The sequence below is a fragment of the Falco rusticolus genome, chromosome 1 (assembly GCF_015220075.1).
Source record: "Falco rusticolus isolate bFalRus1 chromosome 1, bFalRus1.pri, whole genome shotgun sequence".
In the NCBI taxonomy this organism is placed as follows: domain Eukaryota; kingdom Metazoa; phylum Chordata; class Aves; order Falconiformes; family Falconidae; genus Falco; species Falco rusticolus.
This window is the reverse complement of record NC_051187.1, coordinates 18,949,914-18,977,783: the sequence shown is the minus strand read 5'-3', so window position 1 is coordinate 18,977,783 and position 27,870 is coordinate 18,949,914. Positions and strand designations below refer to the sequence as shown.

Genomic DNA, 27,870 nt, shown 5'->3' with positions numbered 1-27,870 from the left:
GCTGTGCTTTCTCTGCCGGCGGTGCTGCCCTGCAGCGGCGTGTCGGGTCACCCCGCGGTGCGCTGCCGCCTGCCCCACTGCGCGCTGGGCGCGCCTGGCTTATTGGCGCCCGCGGCACCGGACAGCGCCGCCGCCGGGCTCCGGCAGCCCCTGCGGGCGGGGAGGCGCCGAGCGCGGCCGCTTTCTCCCGGGAGGTGGCAGTCACCGCTTCGGGCGGCGCCGCTGCCCGCCCGGCCCCGCGCCCGGCGCGTCCCTCCCGCGGCGGCCGGGCCGGGCCGGGGACGGCGCGGAGCCGCGGTGCGGTGCGGCCAGCAGGGGGCGCCGCGGTGCTCCCCGCCGCCCCACCCCTCTGTGACGCGCCGTTCCCCACCGCCTGTCATTGGCCCCTCGCCGCCTCGCCCTACCGGCGCCTCCCCTCTCGGCCGCCGCTGATTGGCGGGCGGCGGCAGGAGCGCCCGCCCGTGGGCGGGGCCAGGCCGCACGGCCTCCCGTTGCCCGGCGGCTGGCGGAGCGGCGAGGCCGGCGGCGCGGGGCCATGGCGAGCGTGGCGCGGGGGCTCGGCCGGGCGCTGCGGCTGCCGCTGCTGTTGCTGTTGCTGTTGCTGTGCGCGCTGCTGCGGGGCCCGGCCCGCGCCGCACACATCAAGAAGGCGGAGGCGGCGGCGCCTGGTGAGGCGTTGCGGTACCTGCACTCGGCCGAGCTGGGCGAGGCGCTGCGGGCGCTGGCGGCCGCGGCCCCCCCGGGCCTGGCGCGGCTCTTCAGCATCGGCGAGTCGGTGGAGGGGCGGCCGCTGTGGGTGCTGCGCCTGACGGCGGGGCTGGGCCCGGAGCGGCCCGGCGAGGAGCCCGGCGGCGCGGCCCTGCCCGGCCGGCCGCAGGTGAAGCTGGTGGGCAACATGCACGGGGACGAGCCGCTGGCGCGGCCGCTGCTGCTGCGCCTGGCCCAGGAGCTGGTGCGGGGCTGGGCCGCCGGCGACGTCCGCATCGGCCGCCTGCTCAATGGCACCGACCTCTACCTGCTGCCCAGCCTCAACCCCGATGGCTTCGAGCGCGCCCGCGAGGGCGACTGCGGCGGCGGCGGCGCGGGGGGCGGCCGGGAGAACAGCCGCGGCCGCGACCTCAACCGCAGCTTCCCCGACCAGTTCGGGGCCGCCGAGCCCGACCTGGAGCCGGTGCCCGAGGTGCGAGCGCTCATCGCCTGGATGCGCCGCAACAGGTGAGTGCGGCCGGCCCCGCTCCCCCCGGGGGGGTCCCCGCTCCCCTCCGGGAGGGGGTCCCCCCCGGCCCCGCTCCCCCCGCTGGGGTCCCCCCCGGCCCCACTCCCGGGGTCTCGCCCTACTCTCCCAGCGCTGCCTGCCAGGGCTGGGGGACAGAAGGAGGAGCCCATTTCCCCACCTGCGTCCCCCCAGCCTGGCTCCTGCGCCACGCTGGCCGTTTTACGGGGGTCGGTCCTGCCCGCCGCGCCGGTGCTGAGCCGTGTGCCCAGCGGGTCCGGGGCTGCGCTTTGGGGTGCACCTGCCACCACCCCCGGTGGGCACAGCCCCGCGTTCCCAGCCCCCTGTGTCCCTTCTCCAGGAGCCTGCGGCTGCAAACTCGTCACTTCGTCTTGAGCTTCTCTGCGGGTGCTGCTGTTGGGGCTGGTGGTGCTTTACCGTGAGCTGTGGGGTGCTTGAAATACTGGGGTGCAGGTGTACAGCTGGCCTGTGCGCAGATACGTTAAGGGAGAGCTGTGTCCCACGGTGCATCCCCCCGTCTTTGTGTTTCATGGAAAATTCCCTGGATTTGGCAGTAATGCCCTGTGCAGCAGTGCTCCCAGAGGCCCTGCTCCTGCGGCCCCTGTGCCCCCTGCCTTCCTTAGCGCTGAGCCCTCAGCACCCGCACTGGGTGCTCGCCTGCCGGGGGGCTGGGTGGCAGGGAGCCACCGGGCCTGGGGTCGGGCCGGTGGCACCCTTGAAGCCCAGCTCCGGGCTGGGCCCCGGGGTGGCCCCGGGAGGTGCGGTGGCCAGGCTGGGTGCTGTCTCGCCATTTGCTGTGTGCTCTTCTTTAGAGAAATGTGGAAAGTCCAAACCGCAAAGGTCAGCGCAACCAGCCGTGGGAAGTTCTGCAGGGAAAGCCAGAATGTGAAGCCTGGTTGGATACGAGCAACACGCTGAAACAGCTGGCAATCCTCTTCCCAAAACCGGGATAAAGGGAGAAGGGATGGCTGATGGCTGTGGTTGCACTGCGAGGCTGTTGGTTAGATCCAACCGACACATGCAATGTTGAGCATTGTATAATGTTTGCTCAGTTTTAGGCAACAAAATTTGCTTGGATAAACTATATGAAAGCTTGGTGGATGGCAGTGCCCACGGGGATTGTTGCTCTAGAGGAATTTAATGAGTGGCACCAGTAATTGCTTGTCCTAAAGATCCTTTAGGACAGCTCTGATGCAGCAGTTTGCACTAAAATCCCTCCAGATTTGGCTCAACTAAAAATTAGTTGCTAGGGAAACTCGTGCACGATCTTAATACCATTTTGAAAATACCTTGGGCTTTTTATTTTTTGTAAGTGGTTGAGTTGGGATTGGCATGTAAGCCAGGGTGAAACAGGAAGAACGCGGAGCTTTGTGAATCCCTCTGCCTGGCAGCACCAGTTAATGCTGGTACAATTGTTAGACTAACATAACCACTGATAGAGAAATGATTGGGTAAACAGAACTGATTAAAAAAAGAGATAGTGGGTGTAATGCAATGCGTGTGTGCTGTTTTAAGCAAGGCAAAGGTATTGGTCACGTTACCTCTGCTCAGAAACTAAGTCCATTTTAGCTGAATGAGAAGGAGAGCTCTTTATTCCTCAGTGCTGTATTGGGTGGAAAGAGGAAGAGCAGAGACAATTACCTTTGGGATTTGTTGAAATGTTTGTGCTGCCTGGGATCAAATTAAAAGTGTGATCTAGGACATACCATGCTTTATTTTCTGACTTGGGATTTTAACAGCTCTGTCACATCCAGATGTTGTTTGTGTGAGTTGGTTCTGTTGTACGTACCAGGTGTTGCTCAAAGCTTGATGAAGAGCTGTGTACATCACTTCATGCACAGGGGCACTGCTTGTCTGTCCCAGAGTTTGAGGGCTCTGTCTTAGGCTGCAGTGACAAACTTGTTTCGTCTCCAGTAATGCCAGATGTCAGTTTGGGGAGTTAATAAACCCGTCCTGAGAGTTGGTTTATTGCAAAAATCTGCTGAATTCCACACCATGCTCCCCCTGGGATGCTGTTCAGGCCCTCTGACAATCCTGCTCACTGTGTTGCAGGCTGCCTTCAGTACAAGGGGATACGTCTCCCAGCACAGTGTACCTTTTAGTCCAACTGTAGCCAGCTTGGTGTTGGACAAGTGTGTATCTGTAACGTAGCCTTGGTGTGGCTGCAGCTCCTCAGGCGTTCTCCCTGTGCAGGGCTGGTGGAGCAGGGTCCAGTCGCTTCCTCTTCCAAAGTGGTGTTACTGGTGGGCAGCTTGTCCAGTGGGTACATTTTGCCTTGATCCCACGTAGAGTTTGGAGTCTTGTTTGGATGGGAAGGCAGCAGAATAACTGGTTGGGCAGCTGTAGCTACCTTCCTGTTGAAATTGTTCCAATATGACTTTTTATTTTTTTTTCTTCTTCTCCTTCCCAACCTCAGGTTTCTGCTCTCTGGCAATCTCCATGGTGGCTCAGTGGTTGCAAGCTATCCCTATGATGACTCTCCCACACATAAGCCCACAGGAGTCTACAGTAAATCAGCTGATGACGAAGTGTTCAAATATTTGGCAAAAGCTTATGCATCGCATCACCCCATAATGAGAACTGGCAAACCCAATTGCCCTGGCGAGGAGGGAGAAACCTTCCAAGATGGCATCACAAATGGTGCCCAGTGGTACGATGTAGAAGGTAAGCTGTGCTGGGGAATGCTTGAGCTCTGCTAGCTTGCCTAAGAGAGTGTTTTACAGAAATAGTTTCTTGCTCCTACTGAGAACTGACATCTGAACCAGTGGTGATTATCACAGAAGAGAGGACGGTGGATGAAGTGATATTTTTAGCTTCAAATGTGTTCTAGCAGCTTGAAATAAAGGGAGGTGGCATCATGGGCGCACCAGTAAGCGTTTGGTGAATCACAGCTTGGGAGATGTTCATAGGGAAGAGATCACAGCAAACTGGAGAGTTCTTCCTGACTGTGTTAGGTGCTGGAGAATTATCCTGCATGTGGGAGGCTTCATTTGCCAAATTAACTGTCGTTAGGTCTCTAGATGGTTACTACATTTTGATTTAGGAAAGAGGAAACTACTGTTAAAGGTATTAAACCAATGCTGGTATTTTGTGAGGTTTTTTTAACCTCCAAACTTGTAAATTTGCAAATGATTATAGAACAGCCTCCTGTAAAACGATGTAAAACCTTAAATGTGGGTTTGAGCTAACCTAGCTGTTCTCGCTGGAAGTGGGGTAGGTAGCTGTTCTATGAACTGCTCTGCTGTTAGACCTGTGCAGAAGGTGACAACCTGCACATCTTGTTCTTGTCCACCAGTGCAGTGGGATCTGGAAGGGATCTGAAATTTGGTCTGCTGGGGCTTCTAGGTGAGCTCCTGATCTCTCCGTTAGGCAGCTGCACTGATCTGAGTATAAGTCATTTACCCCCTGGTGCTGCCACTCTGCTTGCGTGGAGGTGGCTGGCCTGGCTCAGCTGCGCAGTGGGCTGCTCTCTGTGTGTCAGTTTTGCTGAAGATGGGATTTAAACAATAATTTATGGGATGAGATGCTCTCATGGAAAAGGCTCCATGGGCTGGTGGGAAGAGAAATCTTGGCCGTGTCATTAGAAAAACTTCTGCCATGGCCGTGCCCCCTCAGCGGATGTTGTACAATCATGGCCTCGCCAGATGATGCAGAAGCTTCTGCGGTGAGGACACAAAAAACCCCTTGCATAAATGATCCAAAGAAGTTGCATTGCTTTGTGCCCAGGACTGCTGGGCTTTCCCTCGTGCTAGGGCAGAGGGGTGATGGCAGGAGTGCTGAGCGTGCAGTGACATCAAATGTTGTTTATCCTTCAGAGCTTACAGCTCAGCAAATTCTGGTAAGATGCCGTCTTTCCAAAATACGGGCTTCAGAGCAGAGTCCTGTGTTAACCTTGCATCCGCCTCTCCTGGGAGGGAGGAAGGGGGATCTGTTATTGGACCTGAATGTATCCCCTCTGTGCTGGAAGAGGAAGTCTTGATGTCAGTGGTGGCTGAATCATTGCCTAGGATTTCCCTGGTCAAATAAGATGTTTGGCTCAGATAAGATGCAGTTTTATTTCTTTGTCTAGCAGCTGTCTCCTTCCCTCCACCCTGTTGAGCACACCGGCCCTGGTGTTTGCTGGCTCAGGGTTTGCTCTGCTGCTGTGAAACGTCCAGCAGGAGGAAGGTTTGTGTAATCTGGTGAATTTGTTTATGAGGGAACAGGATATCCTGGATGATCTGCGCTGCCTTGTTCTGGTGACGGTCTTTATCGGCAAACATCTCAGTCAGGAGGTTTGTTAGCTGCTGCTCTAAGGTTTCTTCTGCCCTTGTAATGAGGTGAGGTGGGTGTGCTCTGAAGGGAGGGTGGTTCCAGAGCTTGAGGCATGTGTCCCCTGCCCCCAGCAAGCAGGATTTTTCACTGTGGGGTTAACTTCTTCATCCTCCCGCTGGGGTGCAAGAAGCCTGGCTTGTGCTGTGGCACTGGTGCCCCAGCCTTTCAGGCTGCCTTTGCCTTGCCAGTGAGCAGAGCAGAGGTTCCCCTGCTTCCCTTTCACAGGAGATGGTGAGGTGTGAACTGGAGACCACTTTGCTCTGTGCTGTCACTGCTGTGATTTATATTACACCCAATAGCATCCAGCCTTTGCAGAAATAAGCCCTTTCGCTCTGCCAGGCCACCATCTCGGGCTCAGTGCTGATGGCTGTAGGCAGTTCACGGGCAGAGGTTGTAGGGAGGGTGCGACAATGCTAACTCGTAGGACGATGCTAACTCGTAGGATGGAGCATTGCTGAGCAGACAGGAGCCGCTGGGCACCTGGGTGATCTCTCCCCTAAGCAGTAACTCACGCCTGGCTGCTGTTGCAGGTGCGCCCGTGGAGGGTGATGGCAGCCCTTGGAGCACTGCCCGAGCAGCCTGCGTAAAGCGTAACCCATGAGAGCGGAGATCCGGCGGGGGGGGACAGGACGGGGACGTGGGTGAGCTGAGCGATGCTGCAGAGGCCAGGACACATGTAATTTGATGTTGTGTGAATTTACTGTCTCCCTTTGGGGTTTTAGGTTTTAACATTTATTTTTAGTAGTGGATGAAGAGCAGGCAAAGGGGAGTTAGTTGTACGCAGTGTGACAGAAGTGGCAAAACTACCACGGTGGCTGTATTAAGTCATCTGACTCGCTCAGCTCTATGCCAGGGACTGCTGAGGCTTGTACTCCGACCAGGAGGCCTTTCCCAGTGATTGCAGAATTTAAATGTGCAGTAAAATGAGGCTGGGGAAATCCCAGTACCCCGTGGGAGCTCCCTGGGCCAGGCTGAGCTCTGGAGACAACCAGAGCACACGGTTCTGTGGACGGTGCAGGGCATGCGGGTCAGGTTGTGCCAGGAGAGACTGTAGGCTCCACGTGAACCTAAGCCAGGAAAAGCAAATAAATGAGAACATAATGTCTCAACAGGTGGAAATTTTCCTGCCACATTTTATCATGTGAAATCAAACATGCTGGAAAGCAAACTGCCACAGGATTCATTGTCCCAGAGTTACCAGTTCAGGTTTATGTTGGTGCCAGACCCCATTAACTTTCATTAGAGTTTGCAAACAACCTCTTACGTGTGTCAAACTGAGATGGCAAGTACAAACCGTTGGAGTAATTGTTAAGGTCAAGTGTGCACAGAGAAAGATGGCTCGCCGCCAGACAGCTGAATTTGGCTTCTGCATTCCAGCTGCTATAGATAAGCACGTCTGTGACTGGGACGGTTTTTAGAGGCTATCTGTCCTACACGCTCTGGCTATTCCTTCCTTTTTAACCGTTGGGGGTTTTAACTACCAAGTGGCTGGTCCAGATTAGGAAAATCCATGCAAGTCTGAGCTAGTATATGGTCCAGGTGATGCTTGGAAAGCTGTTAAGAAACCGCTTAAGCCTTCTTATCTGTGGGATGGATATGCTTGCCTTTATTTTGTAAAGAGCCCAGCTGAGAAACTGAATTGAGTGTAACGTTCAGTAGGATGCTTTGTGGGCAGCCTTGGAAGGTCTTGTTGTTATTTGCAGTCCCCTACTAAAAGCGATTTTCCTTGCTAGTTTGACTCTCTGATGCCCAAGCGTTTGAGGCCTTTCTGGTATCGACCAGAAGGCACTTCTCAGGTTGAAAAGTGGATTTAGGTTATGTGTGTGCTTACTGGGTTGTTTTGACTGTGGTTACTAGCCACACTGAGCTTCTGAACAGCTTCTAGTGGCATCAAACACGGAGCAGCTGAGCGCTGAGAACAGTGGGTGCTTGTGGCATCGCTCTGGTGGCCTCTGTTTCCTGGGCATGGCAGGAGTTGCACAGTGTGAGCTCTGGTAGAAGTTTTCAGCCATGTTTTCCTGAGATAAACACAAATTAGTTGCCCTTATGTGTTTGTAAGTGTTTTCATAAAATTCTTATTGCAATTTTTTGCTTTCTTCTCAAGAAAAGCATTGGCCTGGCGGTTCGGGGGTCTGTGATGCCTCTTCTCACATCTAATGTGAACTGCAGGGCGGTGCTCAGCTCTCGGGAAGAATGCCCTCCTCTTGGAGAGAGCCCGGGGCTGTGCTGCTCGGGGCTGTGTAATGCAGCTGCTGGAGTTGAAGGCTCAAACCTCACCTCCTCTGAGTTCTAATGATTGCAGACTAATGGACCAAAACATTCCCTGCCTGTTTGGTGCTCACCCAATCTCGTGCTACAAGACAAGCAGTTCTGTCCATGGAGTGACTTGTGCCACATATTTAATCATGTCTCTAGCTTGCTTTGTGCCATCTGCTCTCTCTGCAGAGCAGACACAACTGTTTCTCTGCTTTAACTTACCTGCAGGCTCTTATCTCCTAATGTCTGCTGCAGCAAGAGCTGGAATTAGAGAGGTTTCTGCATAGTGCAGTTTGAAAATAGAGTCCTTCCTGGCTGGCCTGGAAAGCTTCTCCTGGCACGTGTTGTATTTATGGTATCTGGATCCCAAGGCTTGACTCTGGAAAGCTGCATTCTGCTGCTCGCCTGCCTGGTTTGAGCTTGGCAGGGAGCAGAGGCACGCTTGTCAGCGTGAACTCTGCAGCACTTGTGCCGCAAGAGGTCTGGAATCCTTGCCTGAAGTGCAGTCCTGATGCTCAAGGAGTGGGACAGAGCAGGAGAGAGGTTTGTTCTGAGCATTTTTGTGACCTACGGCCAGCCAGGGACTGACTTGCTGCAATTGTAAGCAGCTCAGTTTTGCTTTGCTCTCCTCACTGGTAGTATGATGCCTGATTGGGAGGCTCCAGCTTTATGCAGTGTGGGCTAAAAGACACCCTATGATTAAAAAATGCTTGATTTATTCCGGCATTTATCTCAGATATTACTTAAACAGGTAGGTAGAGTAGAAGCACTGTAGTCTGACAGCCCTCTGCCTTGGGCATGCTTTTTCCACTCTGTGGCTTGAATGTAGTGCTCTGCTGATGGTGGGATCTGTACAGGTCTCTCTCTACACCTCCGGATCTTCTGTGTATCCAGGAGATGCTGTGCAGATGGTATATGGAAAAATACGTAATTCCATATGCTGCAAAAATAACTGTCCTGCTCTGCAGCGGGGCTGTGTGAAGGCCAAATATGTGCAACGGATACAATCCAAATTCTCAAGCATGCAGTGGACTACTTTCTCAAAGAGACAGTTTTACTGAAATTGATGTAGCAAGCTCTAATTTAGTCCGTTGCTGCTCTATTATGGGTGAGCATCTGTCCTAAATTTGCTTGAATGGCAGATGAAGCACTAAATATGCTTCATAATGGCTCTGGTTTACGTATGGATGTTTTCAAATGCATTAGCGTCCTGCTATGAACAGATGGTTATAGGCTGGCAAATTGTTTCACTCTGCGTGGTGTTTACTGGCGAGAGAGCAGCCCGCTGTGGGTTACTTTTCTAAGCCTGGTAACAGGAGCTGAATAGAACTGGGTATGTATCAGATTTGCAGGCCTTGTTCCTCTAATGTCTTGAGCTGAGTTGGAGAGTTTTAAAATCTTCAAACACTTTTTGGCCGCTTTTGCTGGACAGAGAAGTCGCTTTCCTGGTTTGATTTCAGCCCATGAACAAGCTGCAATGCTCTCCTGGCTGCAAGTGACATTTGATTTGTTACAGTAAAAGCTTTGTGTTCTCTTAGCAGCAGGCTCCCAGAAGAAATGAGAGGAACTGGGACATCTTTGTTGTGGTACCATCCTGCACATCTTCCCAGGGGTCTTGTTCTTCTAAATCCTACCTTATGCTGTCGGCCCATCCCTGCTTTACCCAAGTGCAGTGGGGCTATTGAATTCAGAGCAGCGGTCCCTGACCTTCTGGGACAGTGAATGCTTACAGCCATCATGGTTATTATAAGTCTTCTCTGCTTGGTAAAGTGCTGCTGTTAGCTTTTCCTGCCTGTGCGTTAACACAGCCTCTGCAAATGCCAGGTAGTGCATTTGCATCGTGGTATTGATTCTTTCTGGCTGGTTAATTGGCCAGCACCTCGGAGGGTCCCTTGCTTGCAAAGGAGCTTGTGAATGATTAGGAAACTGCTCGGATAAAGCAAGTGAGGTTTATTAGCATAGCACTAATGTAGCACTTTGGTGGGCAAAGCAAAGGATGGCAGTACAAAGTATGTATTCCTTACAGGCTTGCCTGCTGGGGTCACGCAGGCTGGTGCCGTGACACGTGCCATAGGCTGTCTCCTGCTTTCCTTCCTCCTGAAGTTTCCATCTGCCTCCTGTGGAGCAAATGTGTAGCTGTTCCGTCACAGGTGGGCTTCTGAGAGCCACTTTGGCTTCCTCAACTCATGCAGAAGAGACCCATTGCCTGGGCCCCCGTGTCCAGCTGGTGCCGGTGGGAGTTGTTTGGTCGGTGTGCAGAGGTCTCTGGGCTGAGTGGTCGCAGGCACTGCTGTGTGGGTTGGGATGGAGCCGTCTAGGAAGTGGTGGCCAAGGCCTGGATTGTAACTGAGGGAGGCTGTGTAACCCACAGGATATCGACAGTGTGCACTTAAAACTTAGTGTGGCATGTTTTCCATACTGACACAACTGCTGGATTTGGTGGTGGTGGTAACGATCCTCTCATGTGGCCATGACATCTGGCTACAGTCATGTGACGGGATTTGGCAGGGTGACTCTGAAACCTGTTTTGCAGACTTGTGGTGGCTTTGGAATGTCCTTTTTACTATTGAAAGCTCCCGTGTATGTTTAGAGGGCTGAACATTTGCAGTTTTCAAGCAGCATGCTGAGGTCCGAGCTTCAGATCATGAGTATTGATATCTGTAGACCTCCAGTCCTACAGGATGGAGGATTGGTACAGGTACAGGATGTAATGGTACAGGATTCATTCTTGTTTGAGAAACAGGTTTGCTTGCTGAGGGTTGAACGTGAACTTCAGCAAACGGGATCAGGACATTTGCTGGAACAAGGTGACCCTTTTGATTCGTAGCAGTGCCTGTGGCTTCTCTGAAGGGCAAGAGTAGCAAGATAAGCTTAATGCTGGGAAACAGCTCTGCATTCCTGCTTTCTGGTGCTCACGGAGATTTGGCTGGTTTAACGCTAAGCTAGCATGCTGTCCCTAGGTGCTGCAACATCCTTCAACTGATTGAGACTGCTGCCTTAAGGAGGAGATGTGGGAGGAGGCTGGATACTTGGCTGCAGGTCTCAGGGAAAAGAAGTTTCCCAGTTGGAGTTTCTTAGGTGGACAAGTCTGCGTCCTGGTCTCCTTTTGTGGGACCTGGCTGCTGCGGGGTCGCAGGAGTTGTTGGCAGTGCGGGAGGCATCACTGCCCTCCCAAGTCAAGAGGAGAGTTTTCTGAAGGTGACTTGCTGCAGTTCACTGCGTGCTGTCACTGTGTCAGACCTTATCAGGGTTTGTGCTAGGGCTGCTCTAAATATCAAATAAATGGAGACCTTCAGATAAGGAATTGGAGGAAAAGAGCAGCTGAGGAGGCAGAGAAGGAGAAATTTTGCTATCATCTCATCTAGAGTTTTGCTAAGAGGTTTTTGGGAGAACAGCTGTGTGGTCATTGAAACGGACTTCGGCATGCCGATTTGATCTGCCGCCTCCTGGGCTGATGGTCTGGTGTGCTCCTTTGTATCAGAGACCTGCAGCTCACTTTGGGTGCAGCAACATCTCTTGCAGGAAGACCCCCCAGATCCAAAGGTAGCTTGGAATGCACAGCGAGGGACTCGGCAGCAGTCATACACCAACTGCGGTATGCCTGCCTTGGCGTATTGGATTTGTAATGTCTGGAAGATGTCTTTGCAGTAAAATGAACCTGTATGAATTTCCAAGAGCTGATTGAGCGGTGAGACCAAAGGGACTGTCATCTTCAAACTGTCTGTGGCTGATGTGAATGGCCCGGCGTGCTGGTTACTGGGAGAGACGGCTCAGTCTTCCCCAGTACAGGCTGTCACGGTGATCTGCTCTGACTTTTCTCCTTGGCTCATTCACTCTGGAACTAGGGCAGCATCGTGATGAGATGCCGGCGGGGGGGGCTGAAGGACAAGGCAAAATGTGTATCCCATGGCAGGATGTCTGTGCATTGCTCCTGGGACATGTCTCTGCCTTGTTTTCTCAGGTGGGATGCAGGATTACAACTATGTGTGGGCCAACTGCTTTGAGATCACATTGGAGCTGTCCTGCTGCAAATATCCGCCGACCTCCGAGCTTCAGCAGGAGTGGGAAAACAACCGGGACTCTCTCCTTGCTTTCATTGAGAAGGTAGTGTGGGCTGGGCTGGGGCACAGGGGCAGCAGCTGTGAAACCTGTGTGTCCACGGTGGGCTGAGCGCACTGTGCTTGGTTGCTCCTGTGGTTTTGTTTGCTGCGTGTGGTAACACGGCGCTGCAGTTGCTGTGCAGAGGTTGGTGGTTACAAAGCTGCTGTGTCTCTCTGTGGTATTGCCACTGTTCCCACATCCTCCACGATAGCAGAGAGGGGCCTCGTGGGGTGCAGTTTTAGAGAGGTCGATCAGTGCGGTTCTTGTTATGTAATGCAGAGTACCTGTATGGCCTCAGTGCCATGAATATTCAGTGATGTTCAGAAGCACCAACATTGCTGAGACCTTGGCTTGTAGAGTCCTCTGCCAGGATCTCTCCAGATGCCCATCTATGAGTTGAGCATGTGATATTTTAGGCTGGAAAAGGAGGCAGTTGCATTTTGTCCCTCAGTATGCCTTGTAACCTTGCCATCTTGGAATTGTCGTGTGCCCATGTCAATGAATTAGAGGATTTGTTAGGGGGAATCAATTCTTAGATCTTGCTGCCTTCCCAGTATGTGCTGGAATTCCCATCCTTGCCGTCTGGCTAAGCACGGTCTGAATCCCAGGCCTGCTCTGCTGTGTCTAGGGAAGGGCCGGCAAGTACTGCTGGCTGAGGATGCGCTTCCCCTGGTGTTGCCTGTCTTCAGCCAGGCTCTTGTATTGTTTTCCTCAGGTCCACATCGGTGTGAAAGGCTTTGTCAGGGATGCAGTCACCAGAGCTGGCCTGGAGAACGCGACCATTGTTGTTGCCGGTATTGCCCATAACATCACGGCGGGCAAATTTGGCGATTACCACCGACTGCTTGTGCCTGGGACCTACAATGTGACCGCGGTTGTAATGGGGTAATGTCTCTGTGGCAGTTTGCCTCTACACTGCCAGCTGCTCATGTTCCTTCACTTGACTTCTGCCCCCAAAGCATCTTGTGTATTTAAGGGGCTTGGCTGGAAGCTGCAGCAGTAAAGAACTCCAGCTTAGAGCTGCAGCTGTGTTTGTTCACCCCATGCCCCACTGCAGTGTGGTGCTGTTGGATGCACAGCATTTCTGTCACTTTTAATTGCTTGTAGCAACTTGTGTCTTACTTTCTGGGCAGAGGGAGAAAGCGGAGTAGGATCATCCCAGTAAGAGTTGGTGTTGTCTTGGGTCTGGGTGTGAACATGTAGCTTGCCCCAAGGCTTAGCCCTGTGGTTTGCCTGGGGCTTCTTCCCCGGTGAGCCCATAAACAGGAGCTGCTGTGGCACAGCAAGGACCGCCACATAGTTGAGGCTGGTGGGATGAATCCTGTGAGCTTGTTTGCAGGTGAATTTCTCACGTAATCATTAACATCACAGTGAGTTCAGGCTGGGAGGAGTAGGCTGCAGTGGTGGGAAGGCTGCAGGGCTCTGTTCTGCAGAGCCTCTGTGCTGAAATGAGCTGGGGTTTTTTTTCCAGTTACATGCCAGTGACCAGAGAGAACATTGAAGTGAAGGAGGGAGCTGCGACAGAGATTGATTTCTCCTTGCAGCCAACTGTAATGCCACCAGCTCTTAACATCACACAGTTCACAGCGACGCCTGCTCCCGGCCCTACCGTCACCCCCACCCCTGCGCAGGCAGAGGCCCCAAGCCCAACCTCTCTCCATCAACCCATCCAACCTGTGGACTTTCGCCACCATCACTTCTCAGACATGGAGATCTTCCTGCGGCGGCACGCCAATGAGTACCCCAACATAACCCGACTCTACTCTGTGGGCAAGTCAGTGGAGCTGCGGGAGCTCTACGTAATGGAGATCTCGGACAACCCTGGCACCCATGAACCAGGTAAATGGAAAATCCTTTTCAGTGAGGCACAAACGCAAGTAAGTGGCGGACCCTTTGTGTTGGGAAGCTGTGAGCAGAGCAGAAAGGAGTGTAGACCTGGCACATGTCTGAAGAAAGGCTGAGCTGCCCCTTGAAGTATCCTTTCTAAAGCAACCAGGTGCAGTGAGTGGCACTAGCGTGTGGCTGGGGACATCTACACTGGTCATGGAGCTCTGGGGACAGAAGGACCAAGGGGTTTCCCTGAAACAATGTTTGTCCTTTTTGGTGTTGTGGGAGCAGAAGGGTAAATTTTAGGCAAATGTCCTCCGGCCCTGCAGAAAGGCTGGTGAGAGCAATGCTCAGGGTGGCGGGATGTCTCCAAGCTTTAATGTCATGATTATAATTGTCTGTTTGGTGTGGCCATGTGTCTGCAGGGGAGCCAGAGTTCAAGTACATCGGTAACATGCATGGGAATGAAGTTGTGGGGCGAGAGCTTTTGCTGAACCTCATTGAGTACCTCTGCAAGAACTTTGGCATAGATCCTGAAGTGACTGATTTGGTCCAGAGCACACGGATTCACATCATGCCATCTATGAACCCTGATGGCTACGAGAAGTCCCAGGAAGGTATTGCTGATTCTGCTGAAATATCTATGGGGTTTTAGCTCTGAGAATGAGCCTTTGGGTTCGTGGTACCTGTGAGAAATCTGGAAACCTTGCTGCAGCAGAGGTGCCTTCTGGACAGGTCAGCTGAGAAGGGACTCGGTGTGTGCTGTGGGATGAGTGGGAGGACCTCGCACTGCAGAATGTGCGTGGCTGACTGATGCTTGAAGGTGTTGGAGAGAGCTCTTACACTTCAGCAGTGCTGTATGCTGCCCCTCTTTGGGTCCCCTTATGGTTTGTGGCTATCCCAAGGCTTATTTTTTAAAAAAGGCATTCCTTTGACACAGCTCATGCTTGCTGTGCTTTGGTCCATGCTTTTAGTAACATGTGATGTGGGAGCCAGGCTGTCTGCAGAGCACTTGTCCAAGGATAATACAGACTTTTATCGTGATGTTGAAATTGGCAAAAACTTCCGTTGGGGAAGTCCTTAAAACTGCGTGGTTCTTGCAGACTGGCAGAACAAAGTCTGTCCAGAATGATTTTCTGGGAGCAGAGCTCTGCTTGAATTTAACAAAGAACTTGTCCGTCTGGTTTGGGAAGGTGAGCTCTGAGGTTTCTGTGGTCCTGACATCCGGCTGTTTGGATTGTTCATAGTTCGCTGCCTTTCTGCTTGCTGTGGTCTGACTGGCCCGGGGAGCCTGTGCGAACACCCACTGGAAGGGCTCTGGGACCCCCGGGACGCCCCTGTGCAGAGCAGACCTCCCGCTGAAGGGGAGTGTGGCTGTCCCCTCGCCCTGGGGTGTAGGAAACCCCCGCGCTGCTGTGCTCTCTGCTGTCCTCCCTTGATGGATAGTTGTAAGCTCTGTAGTAAGAGGGTGCTTAGTAAATCCCCTCACTTCAGTGGAAACTTGCATAGTGTGCAAGCTTGAGCTTGTGTTTAATTTTCAGGAGACAGAGGAGGTACCATTGGCAGAAACAACAGCAACAACTACGACCTGAACCGGAACTTTCCAGATCAGTTCTTCCATGTGGCAGACCCACCGCAGCCAGAAACTCTTGCTGTCATGACCTGGTTGAAGACTTACCCGTTTGTGCTCTCAGCAAACCTGCACGGAGGTATGGCAGCCCAGCCGAGCTCCTTCCTCTGCACTGAGGTTCGGGGGATGGGCGCTGGCAGGGGTATCTCCACGGTGTTGTAGGTGTGAACCGAGCAGCTCTCGCAGAGAGCTCTCTGCCCCGTCCTCGCTGGGAAGCAGCAGCAGCTGGGTTCCTGCAACAGGGGGAGGGCCGTTTGCAAAGGACACACGCAAAGAGTAAATCAACCCTTTTTTGTGCTGCTGGAAGATGGATAAGAAGCTGGAAATGGGAGTGAAAACCATGTCCCCAGGCATGTTTGTAGGGAGCTGAAGAGGCTGCTGGGAGGGTCCCAGGCACTTCTCTGAAGTGGGGAGTAGCTAACCTGCTGCCTGCTGCAAGGTGGGGATGGACTTTCTTGTCGGTGGTTGCTCAGCAGCTGGGTCTGGGAATGTGATATAGTGCTGCGGCTGTTACAGGCTTCACAGTATTCATAAAGTGAAGGGAACAAGCTGTAATCCTGAGGGCTCCCTGCCGTGAGTCGCATCGTGGAACTATGAAATTTGCTGTAATTTAATTATCTTTTGGGCATGATCTAAATTAACTCTCTGTATTACAGCTCATTCCCTAGACAGTTTGTCTGCTGGCTTGTAGCTGGGGTAACTTGCAGGTGCTTTCTGCTAGCCTGCTCGCTTTTGTAGCGCAGGAGTACTGTGTGTGGGGAGGAGGGGGCTGGCAGCTCTGCAGCCACGGCGGTGTCTGGGGTTCCGCGGTGCCATTAATACAACTTGCTTAGGGAAAGCTACAAAAAGCCAAAGACGTTATCATCTGTCAGTGCTTGCAGTAAACTCCGGAAGGCTGGAAAACTACAGCAGTTGGGCCAAGAGCACCATGCGTGTTCTAGGAAACTCCTCCCCTTGCTTGTTCTCCTCTGTGAAAGTGATTATTATGAGGTTGTGCTCATCCCTCCTGCATGGAAGAACCGAACCTTTGTGTCATGGCTTGGGTTCACCTTCCCAGCCGGGTGTGGTTTTATCTCTTCCTGTGCTTTTTTGTGTCTCTTCTGTCCACTGAGCTTTAATGCTTTGTTTAATGCCAAGTCTTGAGAAACAGGAGACTTGGCACTTACTGGAGCGAAAGAGAAATTTCCCCTATTAGGCTGAGGGCTCATATGGAAAGCCTGAGTGTGAGTCAAAGCTTGTTTCCCCTGCAGGTTCTCTAGTGGTTAATTACCCCTTTGATGATGATGAGCAAGGGATAGCCATATACAGTAAATCTCCAGACGATGCTGTGTTTCAGCAGCTGGCGCTTTCCTACTCCAAGGTAAAACTCTTCACAGGAACATGGGCACATCGTGCTGGGTTAACTCCTGATGCTGTTGGGAACCTCCTGAGCAGCTGGTAGGGGAGGGTGTGGGTACGGTGGGTGCCTGGCGTTACTGTTTGGTGCTGTGGGACGCTCTGGTTCCATGAGTGGATGGATGTCCAGCATGTTCTGTCTGTGGGCCCTGGAGGAGGAGGAGGAGCGCTCTGTGTGGGCATGGGGGCCAGTGCACTGAAGGGCGGTGGAAAATGCTGTACATGGGCTGGAGGAGAGCAAGGGTGTCTGGGTTGGGGTGCAGTTTGTGCTGCAGCCATGCAAGCACACGTCTACATGAACCTCTGTGTTTGGTAACCCCAGGTGTGTGACTAATGTTAGACGGTGCCGGTGGCTGTGGAGTACAGACTCAGCTTCACATGTTGTGTCTTGTTTTGCAGGAAAACACAAAGATGTATCAGGGAAGCCCTTGTAAGGATATGTACCCCACGGAGTACTTCCCGCATGGCATCACTAATGGGGCTCAGTGGTACAACGTTCCAGGTAAAGTAGACTTTAAATCTCTTACAACTTTTGCCTCCAGGTTAATGCATGTGCAGCTTAGAGTTTAGTCTGATCAGTCGCAAACTCTGTGTTGGTCAGCCCAGATTACTGGGACTCAGGTTTCTTTTATAACCTCTTAAATAATGTACTCGGATAAAGTTATTCCTGGGGGAAGGAATTTACAGTGTAGCTTTTCTGGCTATTAGCAAAATAGTTTCATAAAATTTTACAGCACGATATTAGCATGGAAGGTATTTACAAGAAGGATGGTTATTTGTCTGCTATTCTGGCATCCCTTTGAAGCTTGAATCTCTTGCCCTGTGTAAAAGCTCCCCCCGCCCCCCCCCCCCAACTATAAAAGGTGTGCTGTAGTTTGTACTTCATCTTTCTCTGCTGTTTGGTGTTTTTGGGGGTTTATTTATTTATTTATTTTGAATTGTGTTACAGTTGCTTTCAGGAGACTTTGTCAAAACTGTTTTTACATTCCTGTTGTAGGTGGGATGCAAGACTGGAATTACTTACATACAAACTGCTTTGAAGTGACCATTGAGTTGGGCTGTGTGAAATACCCAAAAGCAGAGGAGCTGCCAAAATACTGGGAGCAGAATCGCCGATCTCTCCTCCAGTTCATGAAACAGGTGAGACACTTTGACCTGAAGCAGTTGTGTGAGCTGCCTCCGGGGTTTGCATTAGACATGCCTGGATGAACAGGCTAAGCTGCAGGCTGAAGTGAGTGCTGCTTGCTGGCCAGACAGGGTACCTCTTCCATGGAAATCATCCCCAACAGAACGTGTCTCCACTCCTCCTCTCCCCTCTTTCTCAACGTACAAAAATCTGTATGGGAATAGGAGCCAGGTGATGCAGATGTGGGCTTTTTATTTACCACTACCTTGGTTTTCCCTAGGCTAGAGTGGCCATTAGGTGCTGTTCCCATCTGAGTCAGGGCTGGTGGTAGCGCTGCGCACCTGGGGCACGTAAACAAAGGTGTGGAGCAGAGTGCTGTGGTGGCACCCTGAGCCAAACAATTGCTCATTCTACTCATCAGGTGATCTTTGTCCACACCGGCTGCTGGCGAGTGTAACCTGAACCGTTTTGGAACATGGTGCTCCTCTGGGAATGCTGAACCTCCTGGGCTGGGAGCTGGTGGGATGTGGGAGGCAGAGTGAGGGCTGGCACTCAGCAGGGCTCTGTGTCTGTGCACAGGTTCACCGCGGTGTCTGGGGGTTTGTGCTGGATGCTATGGATGGAAGGGGCATTCTCAACGCCACCATCAGTGTGGCCAACATCGACCACCCGGTGACCACCTACAAAGATGGAGACTACTGGCGCCTCCTGGTCCCGGGGACGTACAAAATCACAGCATCTGCCCGAGGGTGAGCAAGCTGGGGCACAAGGAGCAAACAGCTGCATGACTGACTTCCCCGTCAGGAGCAGTGCCATCATTGTAGGCACGCCTGTGTCTCCTGCCCTCTGGCCTGTGCAGGGGTAGCAGTGTGGTGCTATCCTGATGTCAAAGTGCAATCCAGATCTTGCCTTGTTTGGAGGTGGTGTGGAGGAGGAATTGATAACTTAGTTATCTTTAGGGGAAATTCTCTTGCAAGCAGCTGTCCACAGAAATGACTTCATCACTTCAACTGCTGCCAAAACCTGTGTTAAAGCAGCCTGACTTGTTGTCCTGCCAGCCTGCCACATAACCCTGCAACACCTGAGCCAAAAGCAGCTCAGTGCCATGTTAGGCCTTGAGCTGCTCCCTGTCCTCCTGCCATTCCCATGTCCCTTTGAAGTGTTCTTGCTCTTTGTATGCTTCTCACTTCTGGCAGGGGAGCAGTAGCGGTCCCATGTGAGTGCCTAGTCAGGAAGGGGGTTGGCTTGTGTGAGGTCTCAAATGCCTGACATTTCTTTGTGCCTTCTCTTCCCTGGGCAGGTATGATCCAGTCACTAAGACAGTGGAAGTTGGCAGCAAAGGTGGGGTGCAGGTCAACTTCACTCTTTCCCGGACAGACATCAAAGTGGAGGAGGGGAAAGTTCCGGTTTTGAACACCCCAGACACCAGTGACCCCAACGAGAAGGAGTTTGAGACCCTGATCAAAGATCTGTCTGCTGAGAATGGCCTGGAGCGCCTCCTGCTTACTTCATCAAGGGATGTCTCTCCTTACCGATACCGTCCTTACAAGGACCTCTCTGAGTTCCTCCGAGGCCTCTATCTGAACTTCCCACACATCATAAATCTCACCAGGTCAAAACTCAAAGCAGCAGTGCTCAGCTTCCCCCTGAGTAGCAGCCTGTGGTAGGGAAGTAGTGAAATGATGAGCCATGAATGCAGTGCAAAGATGGGGAGCTCGTCCCTCCCCTTCCCTGTGGTCCCCGGGTTCAAAGGAGCCACATGGGGAAGGGCATGGTGGCTGTGGGCACTCGCAGATGCATCCATGTGCTTTTTTCATGAGACATCATTTTATTGAATTAAACCTGGGGTGCTGTCAGTTCCCCAGGGGTGCCTGGGACTGGTGGTATTCCCAGCATTGATATCCCAGGCTTCTGCAAATACCTCTGTTTCATGCATTCTATTTCCTCCGTTCTCCAAATCCTTTCTGACATCCACCATGTGAAAGAGTCCCCAGCAAAAATAATCAAAATTTGACTCACAAATCTCAGACAGCCTTTTCAGATTGTCTGCCTTCAGATTTAATTCAGTGGTGCATGATGTGTTTGAGTTGGCTTGCCCTGAGCCAAGGTCCCTGCCCTCCTGCAGGAGACCAGCTGCTGCAGTCCTCTGCTTTTCTTTGTGACCTGTAGCGCTTACCCTCTGTCAGCTTTAGAAAGCACAAACCTCTTTGTCCCAGGACCTCATTTGCTTGTTGTTACCAGGCACAACATGCTCATGTGCTGTCCCCACTGGTGCCAAGGCCACTTTTCTGATCTGTAGCCTCTATTGTCCTTCCAGTTGCATCAGCCCCGATTGTGTTCCCTGCTTTGCTTGCATTCACTTGGCTGACTTAATGGCATGACTGTAGCAACAACTTCTGCATCATAAATTAGTTTGATGTCCAGATGTATGCTGCTCTGAAGGGGGGAAAAAAAACCCAAAAAAACCAACACCTGCACCTGGATACATTCTTACACAGCTACTTGTGTTCAGACTGGTGTTCATAGTGATTTGTGTTCAGTGCTGCTGCAAATCTGCTCATGTGATGTGATTGTTTTATTTGTCACTTGCCTTTGCAGCCTCCTCATGGAGGTTGGCAGCAGTTCCTTTCCACACTGGGATTTCTCCATAAGGCCAGGCTAGGGCCGCAGCTCTGTTCCTGAGCTGACACTCTGGTTTCTCATCTCTTGGCAGTTTGGGTCAGAGTGTCGAGTTCCGTCAGATCTGGTCCCTTGAAATCTCCAACAAGCCCAACCAGTCTGAGCCTGAGGAGCCAAAGATCCGCTTTGTTGCTGGTATTCATGGAAACGCTCCCGTTGGTACAGAGCTGCTGCTGGCACTGGCAGAATTTCTTTGCATGAGCTACAAGAAGAATGCTGCTGTGACAAAGGTGAGGAGCCAATGCAAGGGACCATCTTGAAGCTTTCCAGCTGTATCCTGAGAGAGAAGACGGCGCTGACTGGGAGAGACTTGTCTTGTTAACACTGACTTGTGGCTTGCAGTGATCCTGTATATAATGGAAGGTGCTGAGGGCCACGGGGCGAGTGGGAACCTCTGACGGCAGTTCCTAGGATGAAGTCCAGGCAAATGAGATGTACAGAGAATGAACCCTACTAATTGCACTTTATGTACTGTTTCTCCTCCTTTTGCTCAGCTGATTGACCGAACACGGATTGTGATTGTGCCTTCCCTGAATCCAGATGGACGTGAGATAGCGCAGGAGAGAGGCTGCACATCGAAGATAGGCCAGACTAATGCTCACGGCAGAGACCTGGACACAGATTTCACAAGTAAAGCAAATTAAAGCCAAGTGGTGTGTAGTGTCCCTGTAGAAATGCAGGCTGCTGTAGAAGTCTTCTGTTAGCTGCTCTGGGGTTGGGTGTAGTCATTTGGTTACAAGGTCTACCTGTAAAAAGAGCAGCACTCCTGTCCTGGAGCTCAGGCAGCACACTGGGAAGCTTTCAAAGCTTGGATCCCCCTTAGAGATGGTAATTTGCAGTCTCTTGTTTGCAAGGAAAAGACTAAGCAAAGTTCTTTAGGAATAGTCCCGAGGTTTGACAACACCTAGTGTATTTTTTCCTGTTAATTCATTTCTTTCAACCCCCGATTTCTCAAAAATGCTCTTTGTTCATGCTCCCCAGAAGCAGTCTCCTTTTTTTTCCCTGCTTTTCTGGTTTCTGTGTAACTGCCTGCTGTATCCCTAGCACTGTTACCAGTGCTGTGCCCACCCTTCCTGGTGACGAAGTGTTCTCTCTGGCTGGCTTTGGCTGGGATCATCCCAAATGCTTCCTTAAGAAAATGTCAGTTTGGTGATGTTGAGGAGAGCAAACACATGAAATACCTACTGCGTCACAAAAGGAAATAGTGACATGTCACGTTTGTTTAACTTTGCAGATTAATTCCCCCTCCATGGGTAGAGTGAACTAGATGCTTTGCTTTATCTGTCAGGTGCATCTGCTCAGGTCTAACAAATAACTTCTAATACATGCAGCAGACAATTTCAGACATAAACAAATGTACTGTTGGCCTCTCAAACAGCAGAGGAAACCGTTGTCAATTCCCTTTTCTATTTGTTGTTCTGATTTACAGGCAATTACTCTCGGTACTCAGGGACACGAGAGCCTGAGACCAGAGCCATTGTAGAGAACTTGATACTGAAGCGGGATTTCAGTCTCTCTGTTGCGCTGGATGGAGGATCTCTGCTGGTCACTTACCCGTATGATAAGCCAGGGCAGACAGGTATGACTAACTCCTCCAGAGCCTTGCCTGCACAGTTACCCTTGGGCTGTCTCCGCAGAAGTTCATGTGACTGCATGGTGGAAGAGCTTTTTGCGCTGGTGGTGTTCTGTAGCATCCTTCTGTCTTCAGCTCTTGGACTGTGGAGTTGACAGTCTAAGTAAAGCTATAAAACCTCACAGGATTCAGCTAGGGATCAGAATATTTACCACTTCTGTTCCTACAACAGTACTTCAATCTTTCTTTTGCCAAAGCTGGTATAAAGTCTGCTTTTGATACCATCCCTCAGTGTTAGAGGAAATCTGGAATGGCCCTGAAACAATGTGTCGCTATTTAATACAGGATCACAGGGTCAGAGTGGGAATCTGCCCTCCAGTGAATAGGAGTTGCACTCTCAAAGTCTCACTTTTCTCTTTGTAGTGGAGAACAAAGAAACACTGAAGCATTTGGCATCTTTGTATGCAAACAACCATCCACTGATGCATTTGGGCCAGCCAGGCTGTCCAAATAAGTCAGGTATGTTTGGCTGAATCTTTTAACCCCCTGTCAGCTTGTGCTGGACTCTGCTAGGAGCAGATCTGTCTGAGAGCTGTGTTCTCGCTCTTGCAGATGAGAATATTCCTGGCGGTGTGATCCGTGGCTCTGAATGGCACAGTCACTTGGGAAGTATGAAGGTACTCTATCATGGCACAAGGCTTTCCATCTCTGCTAAACAAGCATTAAAAAACGTATTTGTTCTGATGTCTGCGCAAAACTTCCCTGCCACCAGCTGCACTTTGCAAAGCTTTTTAAATGCCGCCTCTTGTTGTAACTGTCGTTTTGGTTTTTGCAGGATTTCAGCGTTATGTTTGGTCATTGTCCTGAGATCACTGTTTATACAGGCTGCTGTTACTTCCCGAGCGCGGGACAGCTTCCTGGCCTGTGGACAGACCACAGGAAATCTCTCCTTAGCATGCTCGTGGAGGTGAGCCGCAGTCTGTGGGAGGAAATTCTGGCAAGGAATGAAGGTGGTGGGCCCGGGGGGGGAGGTGGGGAGGAAGAAAACAGTATGGAGAGTCTTTGTGTTTATGTTGATGCTGTGTAATTACAGACAGTCATAATTTAGGCTGTGTGAGGAATAGATTGAACAGAGGCAGCAAGTGACCAGGAAATGTGTTGCTATGAGAGTTAAACATCTGTGCTGCGTTGCCTCCCTGTGGGCTGAGCAGTCCTTGCAGTATTGTGTGCTTCTGCTTATTAGGGTGTCAGGGATGGAGAATGGGCTGCATCTTGAGGGGAAGATTAGATTCTACTTCAGTTACAAATGTGCCATATGCTCCGATCTGAACGTGGTGTGTTTCAAATGCTTTATTTTAGGTTCATAAGGGAGTCCATGGGTTTGTCCAAGACAAGAGTGGCAAGCCAATTTCTAAAGCTACCATCGTTCTTAATGAAGGTTTGAGGCTCTATACTAAAGAAGGCGGCTATTTCCATGTGCTTTTGGCTCCAGGTTTGCATAACATCAACGCGATGGCCGACGGGTACCAGCAGAAACATGTCAAGGTACATGAATGCCTGTACTGGGGATGTTTCCCCCACTCCCTGTCATATAAAGGCATCCCTGTTTGGGCTCTGCAGAACTGGCTGTGTTTAGCCGCTGGTTGTGCACCCAGGGTAGCTGTTTTCTGCCTTGGTATAGGATGGAGAAGAATTTCCCAGCACAGCAGGGTTGTTTTGGGCAGCAGCTTTCCTTTTCATTGCACTTGTCTTTGCTGGCCAGGTCAGGACCAGGTGGATGCCAAGTATCTCTTTTGTCTGGACACCTAACAGAGGTGCAAGCTTTGAGACAGTCTGAGCTCTCGTGTCTTTCTGCAGGTCTTTGTACGTCATGATGCACCCAGCTCTGTGTTTATTGTATTTGACACCGAAAACAGGATATTTGGTCTGCCAAGGGAGCTGGTTGTAACTGTTGCAGGTAAAGTGACACCTCTGATCAAAGCTTTGAGCTTTGCTTTTTCTACCAGTTCATGCTGACAATGACCCTTCACTGAACTGGAAGCCTGCAGACTTAAGCCATCTCCTGCTTTCCCTTCTGAATGCATGCTTGTCCTTGCAAACTGGTCCAGCAACCCTTTGATCTGGTGATGCTGGGCTAGAAGATGGGAGGGACGGAGGAGGTGGAGTGTGTTGCAGGGTTCTGAAGGGTCTGGAATGGACTTTGAGATACCTGGAATGGGGAGAGCCTGTTTATGTGTAGAGCTGGGAGCTATATCTTGCTTCTTCCCCAGGTTTGGAGTGCTTTGGTACCAGGTAAACATTAAGATAATTTTTTTTTTTAGGATGTTGAGGTGGCAGCTGCTGCGGAGGCTAGAGTTTATACCCAGTGGTCTGCAGGGGAGCTCACTGATGCTATCCTAGATTGTGAGCACAGAAAGTAAAGCTAGTGCAGTTCTGCTCTGGGAGCAGCTGTCTTGCATGGCATGTCTTCTGTGGTCTAGGAGGGAGGAGAAGGGTCACAGTGAAGTGAGGAAAGTGGTGGTGACTGTAGAAGGGAAGACGGAGTGTGGCAAGCCTAGGGACCTCTAGGGTGGGGAACGTGGCATTAACTTTAATGCCTTCTCTCTGGCAGGTGCAAGTATGTCTGCTCTGGTCCTCACCGCCTGTATCATTTGGTGTGTCTGCTCAATTAAGTCCAACAGACACAAGGATGGCTTCCACCGCCTCCGGCAACACCACGATGATTATGAGGACGAAATCCGCATGATGTCCACTGGTTCCAAGAAGTCCCTCCTGAGCCACGAATTTCAGGACGAAACAGACACTGAAGAAGAAACATTGTACTCTAGCAAACACTGACACCTCCTGGGCAGGAAAGGAGGTTCCCATGGACCAGACCCGGTGGTGGGGGGCAATCCCTGGGGTTCAGTTTTGAAACATTAGCTTGCAGGATGTGTCCTCCAGAGGTGTGGGTGGCAACTTCCCCCTACTATTTGCTCTGTCCCTATGGCCATGCAAATCAGTGGGTGTTGGAGGCTGCTTCCAGGCTAAGGGCACGGCTTGTTACGTTTTTGGGTCATGATCTGGAGGTTCATGTGATGTTGTTTGAAAGGCAACTTAACAGGGTGGCCAGCAGAGTTCTTAGCACTTCCCCAGCATCTCAACACAGCGAGCAGATGGTGGGGAAGTGCCCCAAGACCGGCATGGAGTTGTAGTTACAGCACTCCAGAGCAGTTTCTCTACCTGTTTGGATTTCATGTTTTCCATTCTATACTTGGGGGAAGCCAGATCCTTCACTTGACTCCGCGTTCTGCAGAGCAGGCCTTGGAGAAAGACCAAAAAAGCCCCCCAAAAGCCCTTTGTTCTCAGTTGCTCACTTGGAGCTTTTCCCCACCATGAGATGCTGTGGCCTGCTGTGTTCTGCAGTGGTTGTGGAGCACCTCAAATGTGTTGCTAGTTCCAGGTGGTGACTTGGCATCTTGAAAGCCGGGGGAGATTACATCCATTCTTGATATGAGCTGGAGAAAGGAGCAAATGTCAGAGCTTCAGTGAACTCTGACGAGTTCAGTTGCTTGCCAGCTCTGCGATACTGCTGTTCCTGACTTCTGGGGAAGGAAGAAACTTTATCCCCGTCACCCCTCGTTGCTTTTTGTTTGTGTAATAGACTTGGCCTTTGGGGTCTCGTGTTAGCATTACAACAGCACAGTGTCTGAAAGAGCAACTGAAGGTTGTTTACAGCAAATGGATAAACTGGTTGTGGTGGGTACTGTAGAAAAGCAATCAGCTACTGCCTCCACCTGATCAGTTTTGCTCAAATCCACCACTGCTCAGGAGGAAACGGTGAAATCTGACCACTGCTTTCTATTTGAGCATTACTGGAGCAGCAGGGAGAGGTCATGGGAGTATCCATGGCTCAGCTTCAATCTTAAATTTTGAAGGAAAGCTGCACCATTTGCCACTGGCCACCTAAATATCATTTAGTGATCAGAGCACTTTGGAAACACCCTCTCATCAAGCTCTGGTGATGGTGGGCATCAAATTAGCCTGCTGGCTTGGCTCTTTTCTGCTGCTACAGTGTCTCTGATGTAGCAAGAGCTCCACTGGCTTGTGTGTCTGCGGTTGTGTCTGCTGCTGTGGGGGCCTGGGTGCAAGGTGTGAGGAAGGGCTTGAACAGCTGTGCGGAAGGAGGAGGGAAAAGCAGCCGAATTCTGTTTTATAGCACTTGGCAGGAAGTTGGAAAGGGGAACCACAGCATGCATCCCCAAGACACATGGGGTTTGTGGGGAATAGCAACAATGTCCAGGAGGGAAGAATGGATGAAACGTTTGATTTCCAAAGCCTTTATGCATCTCTGACATTCCTGTGTTTTCTGGGCAGAAGGCTGGGGTTAGAATAGGCACTTACTTTCTTGCTGCTCATTTTCTTCTTTTGATTCTTGCCCCACTGACCTGAGCACTGATTCATGGGTGCAGAAGCTTGGTGCAGCAACGTCTTAGGCATGTAGTTTGCCCCAAGCTGATCTGTTCTCCAGCAGCCTTGGGAGGCCCACTAGTGAAACTTGCACCTGGTGCCTATAGGAGGGTGTTTGCACCAAATGTATGATGGGGTCTGTTCTGCAGGGCTCTGACCTGGTCTCCTCTGGGAGAACAGTGCGGTGGGTTCCCTGTTGAAGGCTGTTGGGCCTTGTCACCTGAGCTGTTCCCCACCTCTGCATGTGGTAGATGCCCTTCCAGAACCACGTGCCTGGGGCCGTGCTGCCATGCTCATAGTCTCGGCTGGTTTTGTGCAGCCACCTGGAGGGACAAAGATAACCCTTAGACAGCAGTATACCTTCTTCCCTGTTCCACGGGGAATTCTGTTGCAAGAAATGTGGTAAGATCTGGCTGGGGAGGTGTGCTGGGAACAGGGAGGTGAGGCTGAGCATTCCCCATGCTCTTGTCCCACATTGCTGTCATGTGAAAGAGCTGCTTTTGTTGCCTCTTCTGCAGGAGCCATGAACATCTCTGCCGACTCCTAGTGCTAAGCAGGGTGATGGGATTTGGTCCTGGGCTGTGACCTGTTGCCATGTGTGATGGGCTGCAGCACACCAGCTCACAGCAGTGTTAACCCTGCCTGATCTCTGCCTGCTTTTGAGGGCTTTAGCAGGGTTTTATATTAACATTGAGTTTGCAAATGGCTCTTAGGGCTCAGTTTGGGCTTTTTGTGCTCTGGCAGCCCACTGAGCTGGCCTTGCTTTGTCCCACTAGCAATAAGTCTCCATAGGAACTGGCCCTTTCCCCGAGAGTGCGTTTTGCGCGTCGCTTGGCGTAGGTGCGTATTTGAGATGTTCTGTGAAGGTGGGAGACTTTTCTAGGCAGCAGGACCAGGTGGGAGGCCTGGCGTTCGCTCCCTGCTTGCAGCCAGAGCAGAGCGCTGGGCTGTTGGGCACCATTTTGGGGAGGCCCCTCACCCTCCGTCCGCCCACAGGAGGGCCCAGGTCCCTTCTGCCGAGGAGCTGGTCCCCCACTGGTCCCTGGAGCCTGTTGGTCCATGCACTGTGCCTTCAAATGTACATTTTTAAAAGGGATTTGAATCGCCTTTTCCTGGAAGCGGGATGGGGCGGCGTGAGGCAAGGCCTGGCTCTGCCCAGAGCCGGGCCCTCTGTTTTTTACCTGTATTACTGAGATCCAATAATCTGTATAAAACTATTTTGATGTCCACCTGGGTTGGCTGGTTCTTCCTGCGACGGGTAGGGGGGGTTGGGGCTGTAAGGAGGG

The 27,870-nt window shown here is 51.6% G+C and overlaps 1 protein-coding gene across 1 annotated transcript; it reads left to right on the top strand.

Annotated features, from left to right (window-relative positions):
- Positions 1-535: 535 nt before the first annotated feature.
- On the top strand, positions 536-27,813 carry CPD (carboxypeptidase D). Its single transcript, XM_037372984.1, has 21 exons — positions 536-1,215; positions 3,651-3,898; positions 11,766-11,908; positions 12,621-12,790; positions 13,377-13,744; positions 14,158-14,349; positions 15,274-15,441; positions 16,613-16,722; positions 17,157-17,259; positions 17,755-17,897; positions 18,463-18,632; positions 19,184-19,495; positions 20,597-20,792; positions 21,057-21,192; positions 21,992-22,141; positions 22,559-22,654; positions 22,748-22,812; positions 22,971-23,102; positions 23,495-23,680; positions 23,993-24,092; positions 24,747-27,813. Exons 1-21 carry the CDS (start codon positions 536-538, stop codon positions 24,971-24,973), a joined length of 4,095 nt encoding a protein of 1,364 aa, XP_037228881.1. The 3' UTR covers positions 24,974-27,813.
- Positions 27,814-27,870: the final 57 nt, after the last annotated feature.